Source organism: Leptopilina boulardi, unplaced genomic scaffold (genome assembly GCF_019393585.1).
Source record: "Leptopilina boulardi isolate dan_hultmark-lab unplaced genomic scaffold, ZJU_Lbou_2.1 LbouV2_150, whole genome shotgun sequence".
NCBI classification, from domain to species: Eukaryota; Metazoa; Arthropoda; class Insecta; order Hymenoptera; family Figitidae; genus Leptopilina; species Leptopilina boulardi.
The window spans coordinates 1-15,600 of NW_026137697.1; the positions used below are offsets into that span (position 1 = coordinate 1).

Consider the following 15,600-nt stretch of genomic DNA (forward strand, 5'->3'; position numbering starts at 1 on the left):
AACACTCCAAAGAAATTCAATTTTTCTTAGGCAGACGATTTTATTGCATTTTCTTGCACAAAATACACCGAAAAGTGTAGAAAAAAATTGACACCCAGATCCGAGTAGAGGAAGACCATTTTTATGACCAAAAACGCATCCAAAACCATAAAAAACACTCCAAAAAAATTCAATTTTTCTTAGGCAGACGATTTTATTGCATTTTCTTGCACAAAATACACCGAAAAGTGTAGAAAAAAATTGACACCCAGATCCGAGTAGAGGAAGACCCCTATTACCACGTATTACCATCCATAGGGCAATCGAAAAAAAGGGAACCCTAAAAAAATAATAATAACTTGAGTTTAACGAAATATATTTCTATTTGTAAAAAAAATTAGAAATAAATTAATTAAAATAAAAAACGTTCTAGATAGGAATATGGTAAAGAGGCGTAAAGGGTTAAATGTTTAAAAATGCAATGAGTAAAAGGAATTTGAGTTTTATGGAATGCCATAACTATGAAATTGAAGAAAAAGTGGGTTCATCAGTGATAATTATAGTGAATGTTCTTAGTTTTCAATTAAGAACTGCAACTTTTTAAATTAAGAATCATAAGTCCCTAATATTGTTCTCTTTCAAGATATTCAGTGCTAAAGTTTCAGCAACGAGAGAGAGAGAGAACGACCAGTCCGACTTTAATTATCCAGGACTTGTTTTCTTCTTTATTAAATTCTCAACAGCCTGCCTTCCCGGTGAGAGAGAAATAGAGAGAGAGAGAGAGAGAGAGATCGTGTACTCAATACGAACTCGTGATTTAAAATTGCAAAAAGTTCCACGTAGCCTTTTTACTTCGAAACTTTGATATCCCAGACATTTGCGTTAAAAGTAGAAATAATGTCTCTCATTTTATATATATATATATATAACATACGCGTAAAATATTTACATATAAATGTATCAAAGAATATAATATAAAAGTATTCATTTACAAAAAGAATATATAACTTTTTTTAAATATTAAAAATTTGATTTGATTAATATAATCAAAGAAATTATTTTTTAATTTTATTAAAAAAATTTTTAATATTAATTAATAAAAATTTTAATATCTTAAAGTTAATAAATTTTAAAAATAATAATAATAATTTTAAATATAATACGTTTAGTGTAACGTGTATATTAGGAAAATTATCTAATACGAAAAAGTTGGACAAAATATTATGTTAAAATTAAAGGAAAATCTTGTTTCGAAAATATAAGTAATTGTCTAATAAGGCGAAGTTTTCTCCGCACGTTTTATGTAGCTTGCACTTAAAGTTTTACTATTTTTTTCTCAAGTTTTCTTCTCTCTAAACTCAAATTAAATGAAATTTCAACTTATTTATTCTGTTTTTTTTTCTCCAGTCAAACCAATTAAATATGTAAATATTAGGTGGACAAATTTTTTTTTTTTTAAGAAAAAGAGACGATAAACAAATTTGGTATTTAGCATGCAACAAAACGTTTGTTTTTTTAATTGAAAAATTTATTAGTAAAAAAATTTTCATAAATGTATTTTAATTGAAAAATTATGATGAATCGGAAGAATTTATTATTGCAAGTAGTAAAAACATTTTCTAGTCAGACGAATTTATTACAATAATAAGGGAATAAGGAATACTTGAAGTCAGATAAAATTTTTTTTTACTGATTACATTTTGTAAATGAAAAAAAATTTGAGTAGTACAAACCATTCGAGACAGCCAAGTTCAATTCTAATAATAAATTTTTTAAGTAGTATAAACCATTCGAGTCGGACAAGTTGAATTCTAACAATTAATTTTTTAAGTAGTAAAAACTATTTGAGTCAGACAAATTATATTTTTCCCTATAGTTTATTTATCAAATAAGACAAATTCTTTTTTTAAGTCGTAAAAACAAGTTTAGTCAGACTGTATATTTTTCAATTATAAACGAAACAAAATTTTAGAAAAAAATTTTAATTAGAATTATTAATAGTTTATTTTTAAAAAATTAAATTGTCCCTTTGTTTCAAAATAAAATATTCCGCTTTATATACATTTTCAATATTGAAAAGGAAGATGTTTTAAATGATTAAAAATCTATTTTTTTCATCGCACAGTGAATATAAAAATATTTATATATTTATTTATTATTAAAATATTCGAATCTCTTCGTGAATTTTAATATAAATATCAAAATAGTAATTTAAATATAGAAATATATAAAAAAAAATGCAAAAATAATAAATGAAAATAATGTCTAAAAATTAAATCTAATTTTTGAATGAAAGATTTTTTGAACTTAATTGTATAATAATTTCCCATCGCAACAAATAAAGGTGAGAAACAATTTTTATGATTAAAAATATAAAAAAAAAAAAAATTGGTTCAGATATAAATTGTCTCCCAAAAGTCGTAAAAGGAGAAGAAAAGAAAAATTTCTCCCTTGCATTTTATGCTTTATTCATCTCTATTTCATTTAATATTTCTTTCAACCTTCTTGATATTGCACTATATATATATATATATATAAGTCTGCAATAATTTTCCTTTTTTTTTTGGTATACAGAGGATGGGTTCATTATTCGAACCGTCTTTTTTTGTGAAAAGTTTTCGGTTTGTTGAAAAAAAAAGAGAAAAAAAAAGAAGAAAAAAAAAAACTAGAAAAAGAAAAACAGAAAAAGAAAAAAGAAACGAGAAGTCTTTTATTTTAATGGGACCGCAGGTTCATTCATTATGCAGAAAAGTCTGGGTAGACTAACATGAAGAGTCGTGGTCATATAAAACATATACATATATATATATATATATATATATATATATCTACTTTTTCAAGTATCGTTTTGTATTTAACTGCGCGTAGGGTACTATTTGCTCAGCCCTCCTCCTCTTTTGGTTCGCATACGCCCATATGCATTCTAATGGGTGCTTCCAGTGGCTGAATCTCAACGTTGCACCAGTTGGACAGGCTGTTACTACTGGAGCATCATTATATCTTTTGTTTTCATGCGGTAAGCCGGCTCTCTCGCAAACCCAACGTCGCATATATATCCCTCGTCGCATCTGCCAACAGATGCAAGAATTTTCCTTTACCATTTTCAACATTAAATAACACACGTATATACGCATTTCAACATTTACAATAACAATAATAATCATCATAATTCACTTAAAAAATAAAAAAAAAATAATAATTATCCTAACAATAATAATAAAAATAATAGTAATAATAATACACTGAGAAAAAAAATTTAGTGTTTGCAACAAAATTGTTTGGTTAAGCAATTTTGGTTCTTCTCCAAATTTTGGTTGGCTGAAACAAAGTCAAAAAAAAAATAATAATTATCCTAACAATAATAATAAAAATAATAGTAATAATAATACACTGAGAAAAAAAATTTAGTATTTGCAACAAAATTGTTTGGTTAAGCAATTTTGGTTCTTCTAGCCAAATTTTGGTTGGCTGAAACAAAAGTCGTAGAGTTATCTCAACCAAACATTTGGTTAGGCCAACAAAATTATTTGGTTGAACATTTTTAAATTCCAATCAAAATTTGGTTTCGACAACAAAATAATTTGGTTAATACAACAAAATAGTTTGGTCTAAAAAACCAAATGATCGTTTGTTGTCCTAACCAAAATTTGATTTGTTTGATCAACCAAATATTTTTGTTGACCTAACAAAAAAAAATTTGGTTGAGCTAACCAAACATTTTCGGTATGCCAACAAAAAACACTTAACCAAATTTTTTGGTTGACTCAAACAAATAGTTTGGTTGCTTAAATACCAACAAAATTTTTTTTGTTGGCCCAACCAAATTTTGGTTGCTCTGACTAAACATTTTTCTGAGTGTAATAATAGTAATAATAATTGTAATAATATTTGTAATAATAGTAATAATTAATAATAATAATGATAATAATTAAAAATAATAATAATAATAATAATAATAATAATAATAATAATTCTTTGGGCTTCATTTCATCAATAATGTTACACACGCACTCTTTTATATAGCGTGTAAAATATTACAAACCATTATTTCTGCCTCTTACACATTTAAGTGATAGTTCACACTTGTATGAATCCCGATTGCCCACAAATTATTCCACATTGTTGAACCAATTTTCAAATTATCCTTATGTCACGATTTGTTTAAACGCTTTCTGCTCCCTAAATTTGAATCACTGAGATTTCACTGATGAAACAGATGGAATTCAGCTAAATCACATTTTTCAACTGAAATTCAGTCAAACACTGAAATTTTGATATAAACAATTTAAATTGATTTAAACAGTGAAATTTGCATTATCATTAGTTGATAAAACAGAATTGACTGTTTTAATCAGGAAATTTGCATTATCATTAGTTGATAAAACAGATTTTGATTGTTTTAATCAGGAAAAATTTGCATTAACACCAAACGGTAAAACAGACTTCAGTTTCGAGCAGAAAAATTATTGTATTATCATTAAAGGGTAAAACAGATTTGTTCCAATGAAGAAATCTTCAATATCAGTAAACGGTAAAACAGATTTTGACTGTTTTAATCAGGAAAAATTTGCATTAACACCAAACGGTAAAACAGACTTCAGTTTCGAGCAGAAAAATTATTGTATTATCATTAAAGGGTAAAACAGATTTGTTCCAATGAAGAAATCTTCAATATCAGTAAACGGTAAAACAGATTTTGACTGTTTCGATCAGAAACTCTTTATCATTAAACGGTAAAACAGACTTCAGTTTCGGAAAAAAAATATTGTATTATCATTAAAGGGTAAAACAGATTTGTTCCAATGAAGAAATCTTCAATATCAGTAAACGATAAAACAGATTTTGACTGTTTCGATCAGAAAATCTTTATCATTAAACGGTAAAACAGATTTTAACAGTTTCAATCAGGAAATTTGATAAAAACAGATTTGACTATTTTAATCAATAAAACTGCATTAACATTAAACGGTAAAACAGATTTTACTGTTTCAATTGTAAAAAAATTAATTCCAAAAATGAAAAAAAAATAAAAGAATAAAAAATTTTATCTAATTAATATCAAATAAAGATAAAAAACTGATTTAATTATTTAATTAATAATTACCGAGAAATAAATAAAAAAAAACAGTTTTAATTAATAATTATGATTTTAACTGGCTACTTCTATATAATTGAAAATTATTTAAATCAATTTTAATTAATAAAATAATTTTAAAAATTCTTTCTTTTCATAAAACTTGTTTTAAAAGAAAAATTTTACTCTGCCATCAAAAGGGAATTTTAATAAAAATAATAAAATGACATTTCAATATTAATTAAAGTATTCGTGTTATTCTGATTTTTTGTTTGAAAATATATATTCCTGTAAAAAAATAAAAGTAATATTACCTTAATAATTCACTCTCCGATACAGTTACTTTTTATATAAAACTAATTAAATAAATGTAATATTGTTATGATGTAACCAATTGGAAAATTTCATATTTTTCACAGTCCTTTTGTATAAGTCACTTCATAAAACATAAAAAAAGAAGAATTGTTTTTTTTTTTACTAAAAATTAATTATATTTTCATCAATAAATGTCATCGTTAAAATACAAAATCATATATATATAAATCATAAAATATAAAATTATTTTTTAACGATGACATAAAAATAAAAAATTGATAAAAAAAAATTTATCCATCGAGAAAAAGGGATAAAATATAAACAAAATACTTTATATTTAATAAAAAAATAATTTAAATATTTTTTTAAATAAATAAATAATAATTAAAATATTACTTTTGTTATAGTCTACCTGGAAAAATAATTCATTTTTTAAAAAATAATTAAATATTTTGAATTACCTTTTTTTTTAGTTATAAAATTGATAAATAAATAAATAATAATTAAAATATAACTTTCGTTATAGTCTACCTGGAAAAATAATTCATTTTTTAAAAAATAATTAAATATTTTGAATTACCTTTTTTTTTTTAGTTATAAAATTGTAAACTTACGAAAATGAATTTTGTGATAATTAATAGAGACATAAAATGCATAAAAATGGTAATTTGAGTTCAAATCTATAATAAACGTCGTGGGGCTTTTATATACATTTGGAATATTTATATATCTAGGCGCCCTTAATGTTGAACGGCCATTACTCCCTATAGTCACCCTATTTTTTCAAGGACGATAAATTTAGAAAACCCCTAATGTTGGAGAGCTTATAATTATAGTCTAGAATGTGTAGAAAGAGCTTACAAATCCTCAAGCTTTTATTTATTGTAATAGTCTAAATTCTGTTCTTTATTCTCATTCCAAAAAAAAAAACTAATTTTGTTATTTTTTTTTTCAAAAAGAAACAATTTTTGCCATTGGAAAAAAGATTTATGTCAATATTTTTGATTTTTTTTCTCTTCTTTTCACATCGAACTAGAAATTCATCTTTAACGGGATATTTTATTTGAGACGAAGAGAGAATTTTTTTTTTTACAATTGGAAAAAAATATATATATACTATTTGATTTGAAGCTCAATATTATTTTGCTATACTTGAAAAATAAATTCTGTCTGGCTAAAACTTGTTTTTACTGTACTTAAAAGATGGATTTGTTTGACTTTATAAAAATATTTGTTGTATTTTTAAAAATTTTTTTATTTATTTTATTTTATTTATTTAATTAATATACGGGACTGAATGTCCCTCAAAAAAATTATTAATTGATTAACAAAATATTTTATAAAGTCCAAAAAATGAAAGACAATAAGAATTTTTTTTTTAAATATAATCTTAAAAAAAATTACTTTTACGCAATGTTATTCAGAGAATCGTCACCTAGACAAATCTTTCATTTCTATTTAAATTAGAAGTTACGATGAATTTTGCACCGCGTACATTATTCACGGTTTCTTTAGTATAATATTTTCACTCCCTAAAAAAAAATGAAAGATCCAATTTCTATTTAAATTACAAAATTTTTTTTTTGCCTGAAAAAAATGGGGAAAAAAGTATATAAATATATTTAAAAAATAAATATAAGGAAAAATTATAAATAAATTTGGTAAAAAAAACAATTTATGATAAAAATTATATTTTTTTGAATTTTTTATATATAGTTTTCAACTTAGCATTAAATTTCATCAAAAAAGAAATCAATGAGCGGAAAAAGTTTTCTATAATGAAAATAGACAGAGTGCAGGTCAAACAAGATAAAAAATGAATGGAAATGGATTGAGCATTTTTGTCCCAGTAGATTTGGATTCTGTATTTCTGCAAAATATCCTTTTTTTTTCCCCCTCTCCCTTTCTCAACATGGAATTAAATTCTCTATAACGCGTCGCAGTATTTTTTTTTTTCTCTCTTTTTCTTTTAAAACTACTTTTATCCAATCTTTACGACTATCTTATTCTATTCCGTATAGTGTTATTCGATTTTTTTTCAATTTGACTATAGAGTCTCTTATCTATTTTATTTATCTTGTTAAGAATATTGTTCTCCTTTTTTTTTTTTTTTTATTATATATTCACCATGTTAATAGAATTTCCGTTTTTATTTTCCTCTATAGAAAAAATAATCTTAATTAACAATAAAAAAAAAAAACTTATTTTTCAAAATTAATTTTCAGTTATTAAAATTAAATAGAGAAAAATTATTTTAATTTTTTAATTTTTAAATTATGTTTCAATTTAATTAATAAATAAATAAAAAAAAAATAATTTTCTACGTTTTTTCATTCTTATTTTTCTAAAAGTGTTATTTGAGAAAAAAAAAATTAGTTTTGTGAAAAAAAGATTCTTTACCAGTTTTTAAAGTTTTTAATATAGTCTGGCAATATTAAACGATCAACATTCTTATATATATGTAGAGAGAGATAGGGTCGAGACGAACGGCCAGAAACTTTTTACCCATACTCAAACAATCGTGGAAAGTTAAACAAGATGCGTATTACTCTCTTGAAAATTCAGTGTGGCAACGAAAAACGATTACGGTTTTCAAGATTTATGTATATATATATATATATATATATAAAAAAAAAATTCAGTAGTACCAACACTTAACTCTGATTGCATCTCTTTGTATCTTCATCATTTTCTATATATATATAAGGGAATAAAATAGGAAAGTCAATGTCCCTCCATATTTCTTTAAATTGGTCCATGCCTCATCAAACTTGAGATTCATTTTTCAGGATTTTTATATTTCTCCCATTTCTACTCAATGGTTCTTGTTCGATATTACTTTATATTGGAAACTATTTTACGTCAAAAGCATCATTTCTTCTTTTTTTTTCAATAAATTTTTTTTTTAATCTCAAAAAATTATATTTTTCAATTTTTATCATTTTCTAAAATTTTGTTAAAAAATTAATTAGAAATAAAAAATAATATAAATAAATAATTAAATTAAATAACAATTAATCAAATCAAATAACAATAAATTAAATAATATAATAATTAAATAATTAAATAATTAAATAATATAACAATTAATCAAATCAAATAATAATAATTTTTTTTTAAATCTCAAAAAATTATATTTTTCAATTTTTATCATTTTCTAAAATTTTGTTAAAAAATTAATTAGAAATAAAAAATAAAATAAATAATAATTAAATTATATAACAATTAATCAAATCAAATAACAATAAATTAAATAATATAATAATTAAATAATTAAATAATATAGGTAACAATTAATCAAATCAAATAATAATAATTTTTTTTTAATCTCAAAAAATTATATTTTTCCATTTTTATCATTTTCTAAAATTTTGTTAAAAAATTAATTAGAAATAAAAAATAAAATAATTAATAATTAAATTAAATAACAATTAATCAAATCAAATAATAATAATTTTTATTTATATATTATTATTATTTAATTTATTTAATAATAATAATAATTTGCCCGTATATTTTCAATAAATAAATAAATAATAAAGAATTAAATACAATAATAAATAATCAAATAAAATAATAATAAAATAACAAAAAATAATTAAATAAATAATAAAATTTTTATTCTTTTTTAAATACAATTTCGGAATTGGTTTCTTGAAATTTTTTTTTTTATAAAAAACAACGCAATATTCAATTTCGCGTTTAATTTTGCTAGTTAAATAAATAATATTAAATAAATAAAATAATAAATAATCAAATAAACTAATAATAAAATAACAAATGATCAAATCAAATAACAAATAATCAAATAAAATAACAAAAAAAAATAATTAAATAAATAAAAATATAAATTAATTTTTTACACCTTGTCATCGTATTTCGCATTTCAAAAAAAAAAAAAAAGAAACGGTGTTAAAATTTAAATTAGATTTTTTCTTTTTTTCATCAATATAAAAATATGAAGTTGGCGGTTTGAAAAGAATTTTTTTTTTAAAAACCACTTAAATTTTAAACAAAAGCAACAACTGCGACGACTGCAGGGCTAAACCACCCTTTAGTAATCTTAACGGAAAACGTTAAACGTTCACATTCGCTGTCTGCAGCTGACATTTAATTATGCGGATACTGAAATTTGACTAGATTTCAAATAAAATTAATAACACATTCTTTGTGAGAAAAAAAAAAAAAAAAAAAAAAAACTATATTTTTAATAACTTCTTCACAATTTATAATTTATATTTATTCAAAATTATTTTCATTTTCTTTATTCACACATTAACGAGCAATTTAATTACAAAATTTAATTATACCTTTTTAATTATACCTTTCATTTTTTATTATTTAAAAATTAAATATTTAATTTAAATATTTACTTTGTATATTCATTGTATAATTTTTATATTATATATAATTAAATTAATTATTAATTCATATTTACCATTCAATTTTATTTTTTTTGTAAATTTAATTTTATTTATTTATAGGTAAAATTAATCATTTGAATGAAATAAACTTTATAATTAAAAGAATAAAGAAAGAAATAATATACAAAATTCGAAAAAAAATAATCAAAGAATTAATTTAAGTAAATATAGCATTAATTATAATTAATGTTTAATTAAATTAATTATTTAAAATTGATTTTTTCCCGCACTATTTTAAAGCAGGCGCAGCAGACGTACATTTAATTGAGCACGCGCAGTAAACTTGTTCCGACGGCAACATAACCTAAAAATTACATATATACGTAATTTGTTTACGTATTTTGTTTACATTGACATTTTTATGACATAATGAAATAATGATGGCGGGAAATTAATAAGAATGGACTGGAAATATTCCATTCTCATCATATTCTGGAATGTGTTTTTCTAAAATTATTTTCATCCATAAACTAATTTTTTAAAATGAAGAAAATCACAGCAAAAACATCCAAACAAAAGGTTAGTGATATTTGTTTATAAAAATAAAATACAAACTTTTTTTTTTTTCTTTAGAAATGAAAACAAAAACAATTTCAACAAGTTTATGTTTATCATAATATTGTCATTTACGTTTAATGACTCATTGTTGAATTATATTAATTTTCAAGGCAATAATTTTCTGTCAATATTCAGTATAAAATTTCATTGATAGTGTTTTGAACGTTTTTATTGTGAAAATTCTTTTTTGAAGCAAAAAATTGTTATGTTTCAGGCTATTGAAAAAGATAATGCAAAAAATAAAAGGATATCTTCTTTTTTTATAAAAAAACCTTCTGATTTAACAAATAATAAAAATAAATTCGAAGCGAATTCAATTGAAAAGAATGATTCGCAAACTAAGAGAAAAATTGATGAATTAGAGGAGAAATTAAATTCGGAGCATTTGTTGAAACAGAGAAAAATTGAGAATAATGAATCAATTGACAGAAAAATACAAGAGAAAAAAATTAGCCATCATTCTCAAAATGAAGGGAAATGTCATTTGGAAAAAAAAGAAAAAAATTTAAAAATTCATTCACCAAAAAAATTGAAAATTACAAATAATTCCACTGAATGTAAAAATAATTCTACATCTATAATTGATTTACCATCAAATAATATATTAAAAGAGAAAATTATTTCCAAAGAAGATTCTGGTATTATTATTTCAAAATCATCATCAATTGAGGAGAATTTAAATGAAATATTTCCCGACCTATTAAGTCGTAAAACTATTACAAATGATGTAAATAAAGAAAATAAAACAAAATTAGTTGTCGATAAAATAATACATGAATTTGATTCATTTGATTTGGAAAATGATTTTTTTGATGATATTTTTATTGAAGATTTTGTGGAAAATAATCTCGATCTTATGGAATTGAAACGTTGCATTGTATTGAATGTCACAAAAAGTGGAAGATTTTTAAATTTATCATTAAAGGATTCCATTTTGGAGGAAACAGCTTCTGTTAAATGTTGCGATTATTGGTAAATTAATTTGAAAAATTATAAAACAAAAATTAATTCAATTTTTCTTGACTAATAAAAGAATTTCTATGTTAATAGGGCAAATGTGGAAATTGAAAAAGGTCAAACAATTGTGATACAAGCTTTAAAAAATGGCGACGAATGGATAGTAAACAATAATAATGGACTTTTAGTAATTAATCCGGATATATTAATTTCCGGTACTTCTGTAGTTGGTGGACTATTTTGCAATAGACAAAGTATTTTAAAGGAAAAATTCCGTGGATTTGAGTCATTGCCATTATTTGAAAATAATGCTACTTACATGACAGTGGGACTACTCGTTCATCAAATTCTACAACAGGTATTTATTAATTAATTAATTAATTAATTAATTAAAAGTGCCGTTAAAATGTTTATTTTTAATTTTAGACACTCGAGTCAAAAGTTGAGACACTTGCCGAGATTATGGAAATTTATGAGAAAATAATTTCAGCATTTGATGCTGTGAGTTTAATGTATCAATGTAATATGACAACTAAACAATGTCGAGAGAGTGTTGAACCGTATATGCTGCAAATTTACAATTTCATTCAACGTTACATGAAAGGTAAGGTTTTTTAAAAAGTGAATTTAATCATTTAAAAATTAATAATAATTTTTTTTTTCAGGAGTCACTCAACCAGTAACGGATAAAAATTTCGAAGGTCAAGTCGATACAATTCGCGATATTGAGGAGAATATTTGGCTTCCAAAATTGGGATTGAAAGGAAAAATTGATGTCTCCGTCGAGGTGAAAATCAATTCAAAGCGGAAAATTATGCCACTTGAGTTGAAAACAGGAAAGACATCCTTTTCTCCCGAGCATAAGGGTCAAGTGATTCTTTATACAATGATGATGTCTATGATAGGTCAACAAGTGGACAGTGGACTTCTTCTCTATCTAAAGTAAATTTTCTCAGCAATTTAATTATTTCAAATTATATTATTTATATAAATATAAATTTTTTTTTTCAGAGAAAATGAAATGAAAGAAATAAAAGGCAGTCATCATGAGAAAAGGGATTTATTAATGCTCCGAAATACATTGTCCCTTTATCTTGCAAAAAAATCCAGTATAAATGTGAATAATTTCAATGATATTAAAGAATTATTATTGGACTTGCCTGAGCCAATTAATCATCGTAATGCATGTGGAAAATGTTCTGTTAATCATTTATGTTCAATGTATCTTGTACATGATGAAACGTTTCGTTTAAAAGACAGTTCGCATCCATTGAAAGAAATAAGTGAAAAATTATTAAATCATTTGAAACCAGAACATATTCATTATGTGATGAAATGGGTAAAACTACATCAAATTGAAGAAGAAGCCAATACCAATTATTTATCGATGAAGGACATTTGGACAATGGAGCCCTTAAATAGGTAGATAATAGAAAAAAAATATATATTTAATATAAAACGAAATTTTTTGAATAAAATTCACAAATATTAATTTATTTTATTAATAATTAAAAGAGAGAAGAAAGGTACGTGTATATGTAATTTAAAAACGGTGCATGTCGAGAAAATAGAGGATCACTATAAACATATTTTCAAAAGAAATGAAGAACTGAAGGATGCACTCAACGATTTCACTATCTCGGAAATACACGAGGGTGATTATGTGATTATTAATACTTCAAAAAGAGTTAATATTGCCGCTGGATTTATTTGCGAAATAAATCGCGAGTCAATTACAATTTCTCTCGACAGGTTAGTTGTGAAAAAAAAACTGTTTTCTTTTTAAAAAAATTTAAAATGTTTTTTTTTTGTATAATTTATATAACTTTTTTTTTCAGAAATCTCTCGTTACGCTATCCAAATTTAATTTTTCACGTTGATAAATATTTTTCCGCTAATATTTCTCACTATAATCGCGCGGCCGTTAGTGGACTTTTGATTGATGATGAACTCTGCAGCCGATTGAGAAGCATTGTCATTGAAAAGTAATTGAATTCATTTTTCATGATTTTTTTTATTTTAAAAATTGTTTCGAAGATTTTTCTATTTTTTTTGTTTTTTTTTTTGTTCAGGAAACCGGCGACATTCAAGACGCATTTGCCGAGAAAAATTGCGCCAATCAGTGCGCCAATATTGGGACGATTGAATAAACAGCAGCAACGGGGAATTTTTAAAATTTTAACAGCAAAAGAATATGTATTATTAAAGGGTTTTCCGGGTACAGGAAAAACAAGAACTTTAATTGCCCTCGTTGAATTATTGGTAAAAATTGGCAAATCTGTTCTTATTACAGCAAATACACATAGTGCAGTTGATAATATTTTAATTGGTTTAATGGAGAAAAAAATTGATTTTTTGAGATTAGGTTCAAGTGCAAAAATTCATCCCTCATTATCTGAATATAGTGAAGATGTGCTTACAGCACAATGTACTACACCGGAGAATTTACGTGACGCCTATAACAGTAAAGTGAGATTAAAAAAAAATTATTTTCTTAATTAAAAATTGATTTAAATTTAAATTAATTAAATTGAAATTAATTAATTAATTATATCTGAACAGAAAGTCGTTGGCGTGACTTGTCTTGGTGCGTATCATAGACTTTTCGAATCTCGAAAATTCGACATGTGCCTCGTCGATGAAAGCACGCAAGCTCAGCAATGTGCGGTATTGAAGCCACTTTACAATTCAGCGAAATTTGTTCTTGTAGGCGATCCCGAACAATTACCTCCAATTGCCAAAAGTCCAATTGCAAGGTAAATTGCATTTTTTCTTTTTCACTGAGAAAAATTTTCTTAAAAAAAAGAAATTTTTGGAAATAAATGAAAACTAAAATTTTTTTTTTTTTAAATTAATAGACAACTTGGCTTCAATCAATCGCTATTTGAAAGACTCGATAGTGAAAATAATACTGTTGTTTTATTTGTTCAATATCGAATGAATAAAGAAATAATGAAATTATCAAATAAAATAACATATAAAGATCAATTGGAAGTTGGCAATGAAAATGTGGCGAATGCAACATTATGTTTTAAAAGCAATCAGGTATAAATAACAAATGTTTTTTAAAAATTTCATTTCATTAATTGAAAAAATTTTTGATTTTTAAAAAATAAATTTACAGATTTCACACATTTGGTGGATTCAAGCAGCGTTGTCTGTAAAAATCGAAAATTCTGTAATTTTACTTAATACATTTATATCGAAAGATTGTGAGGAAAAATTCAAAAATCTCACACATGACAATAAATTATACAAAAATCTACTCGAAGCAGCAATTGTTGAAAATCTCGTCAATACACTTTTGAAGGTAAATTTTAATTTTTTAACGAATAAAATAAATAAAGACAACAATTTTAAGAATTAAGAAGGAAATTTCGCAAATACTAAGGTTATTTGTTTCTTTTTTTTCGGTACTTTTTAGGCGGGACTAAATAGTGAAGATATTGGAGTCATTGCACCATTTCGGGCGCAGGTGAATTTACTAGGAAAAGCTGTTTCAAAGGATGTCGAAGTAAACACTGTAGATCAGTATCAAGGACGTGAAAAGAACATTATCATTTACTCGTGTACTGAGAGCTCACCTCAGGGCTGTGCAAATACAAGGGTAAATATTCTAGTGCGATAGCGAATTTACTTTCAAACGACAAAGCGAGCGCTTGCGCAAATTAATTACGCTTCGCAAAGTTTGCATCCCTTTTCGCTATATACATATATATATATATATATATATTCTATTAACGAAAGTATTTTCTCTATTCGCAGGCATTTCATATTCTCAACGATCAAAACCGACTTACTGTCGCTATAACACGAGCAAAACAAAAACTTATTATAATTGGCGATTGTAATATTTTAAAAACATATTCACCATTTGAAAAACTTGTTCGTTTTGTCAGACAAGAAAATATCATCGATTTATTTACATCAACGGAGTCATTCGATTGGAATCAAATGATTAATTCTTTCAAAAGTAAATTTAGTTTTTAGAAGAAATTTATTTTTATATTTATACTTTTGATTTTCTCTTTTTTTTCATGAAAGAATGAGATTTTTTTTTTTACAAAAATTTCTTTATTGAATGGTAATTATTATACATGAATTTTGTTTGTTTTTTTTTTGTAAAATATTATTTAACGTGTGTATTTGTCATTTTATTTATATTTTGCATTTTTTTTTTGTATATTTGTGCAAACATTGAATGTCTGTGTTTATATTATATTATATATAATGAAAAAAAGTGATTTTTGACGAATAAATATGATAAATATTATTTTTACTGCTATTTATTAC

The 15,600-nt window shown here is 23.9% G+C and overlaps 1 protein-coding gene across 1 annotated transcript; it reads left to right on the top strand.

Annotated features, from left to right (window-relative positions):
- The first annotated feature begins 10,043 nt into the window (after positions 1-10,043).
- On the top strand, positions 10,044-15,580 carry LOC127276610 (DNA replication ATP-dependent helicase/nuclease DNA2). Its single transcript, XM_051297167.1, has 14 exons — positions 10,044-10,311; positions 10,565-11,322; positions 11,401-11,665; positions 11,734-11,911; positions 11,973-12,249; positions 12,319-12,729; positions 12,823-13,059; positions 13,146-13,292; positions 13,380-13,776; positions 13,870-14,063; positions 14,166-14,352; positions 14,432-14,617; positions 14,732-14,914; positions 15,073-15,580. The coding sequence occupies exons 1-14, from the start codon at positions 10,276-10,278 to the stop codon at positions 15,295-15,297; spliced, it is 3,681 nt and encodes a 1,226-aa protein (XP_051153124.1). The 5' UTR covers positions 10,044-10,275; the 3' UTR covers positions 15,298-15,580.
- Positions 15,581-15,600: the final 20 nt, after the last annotated feature.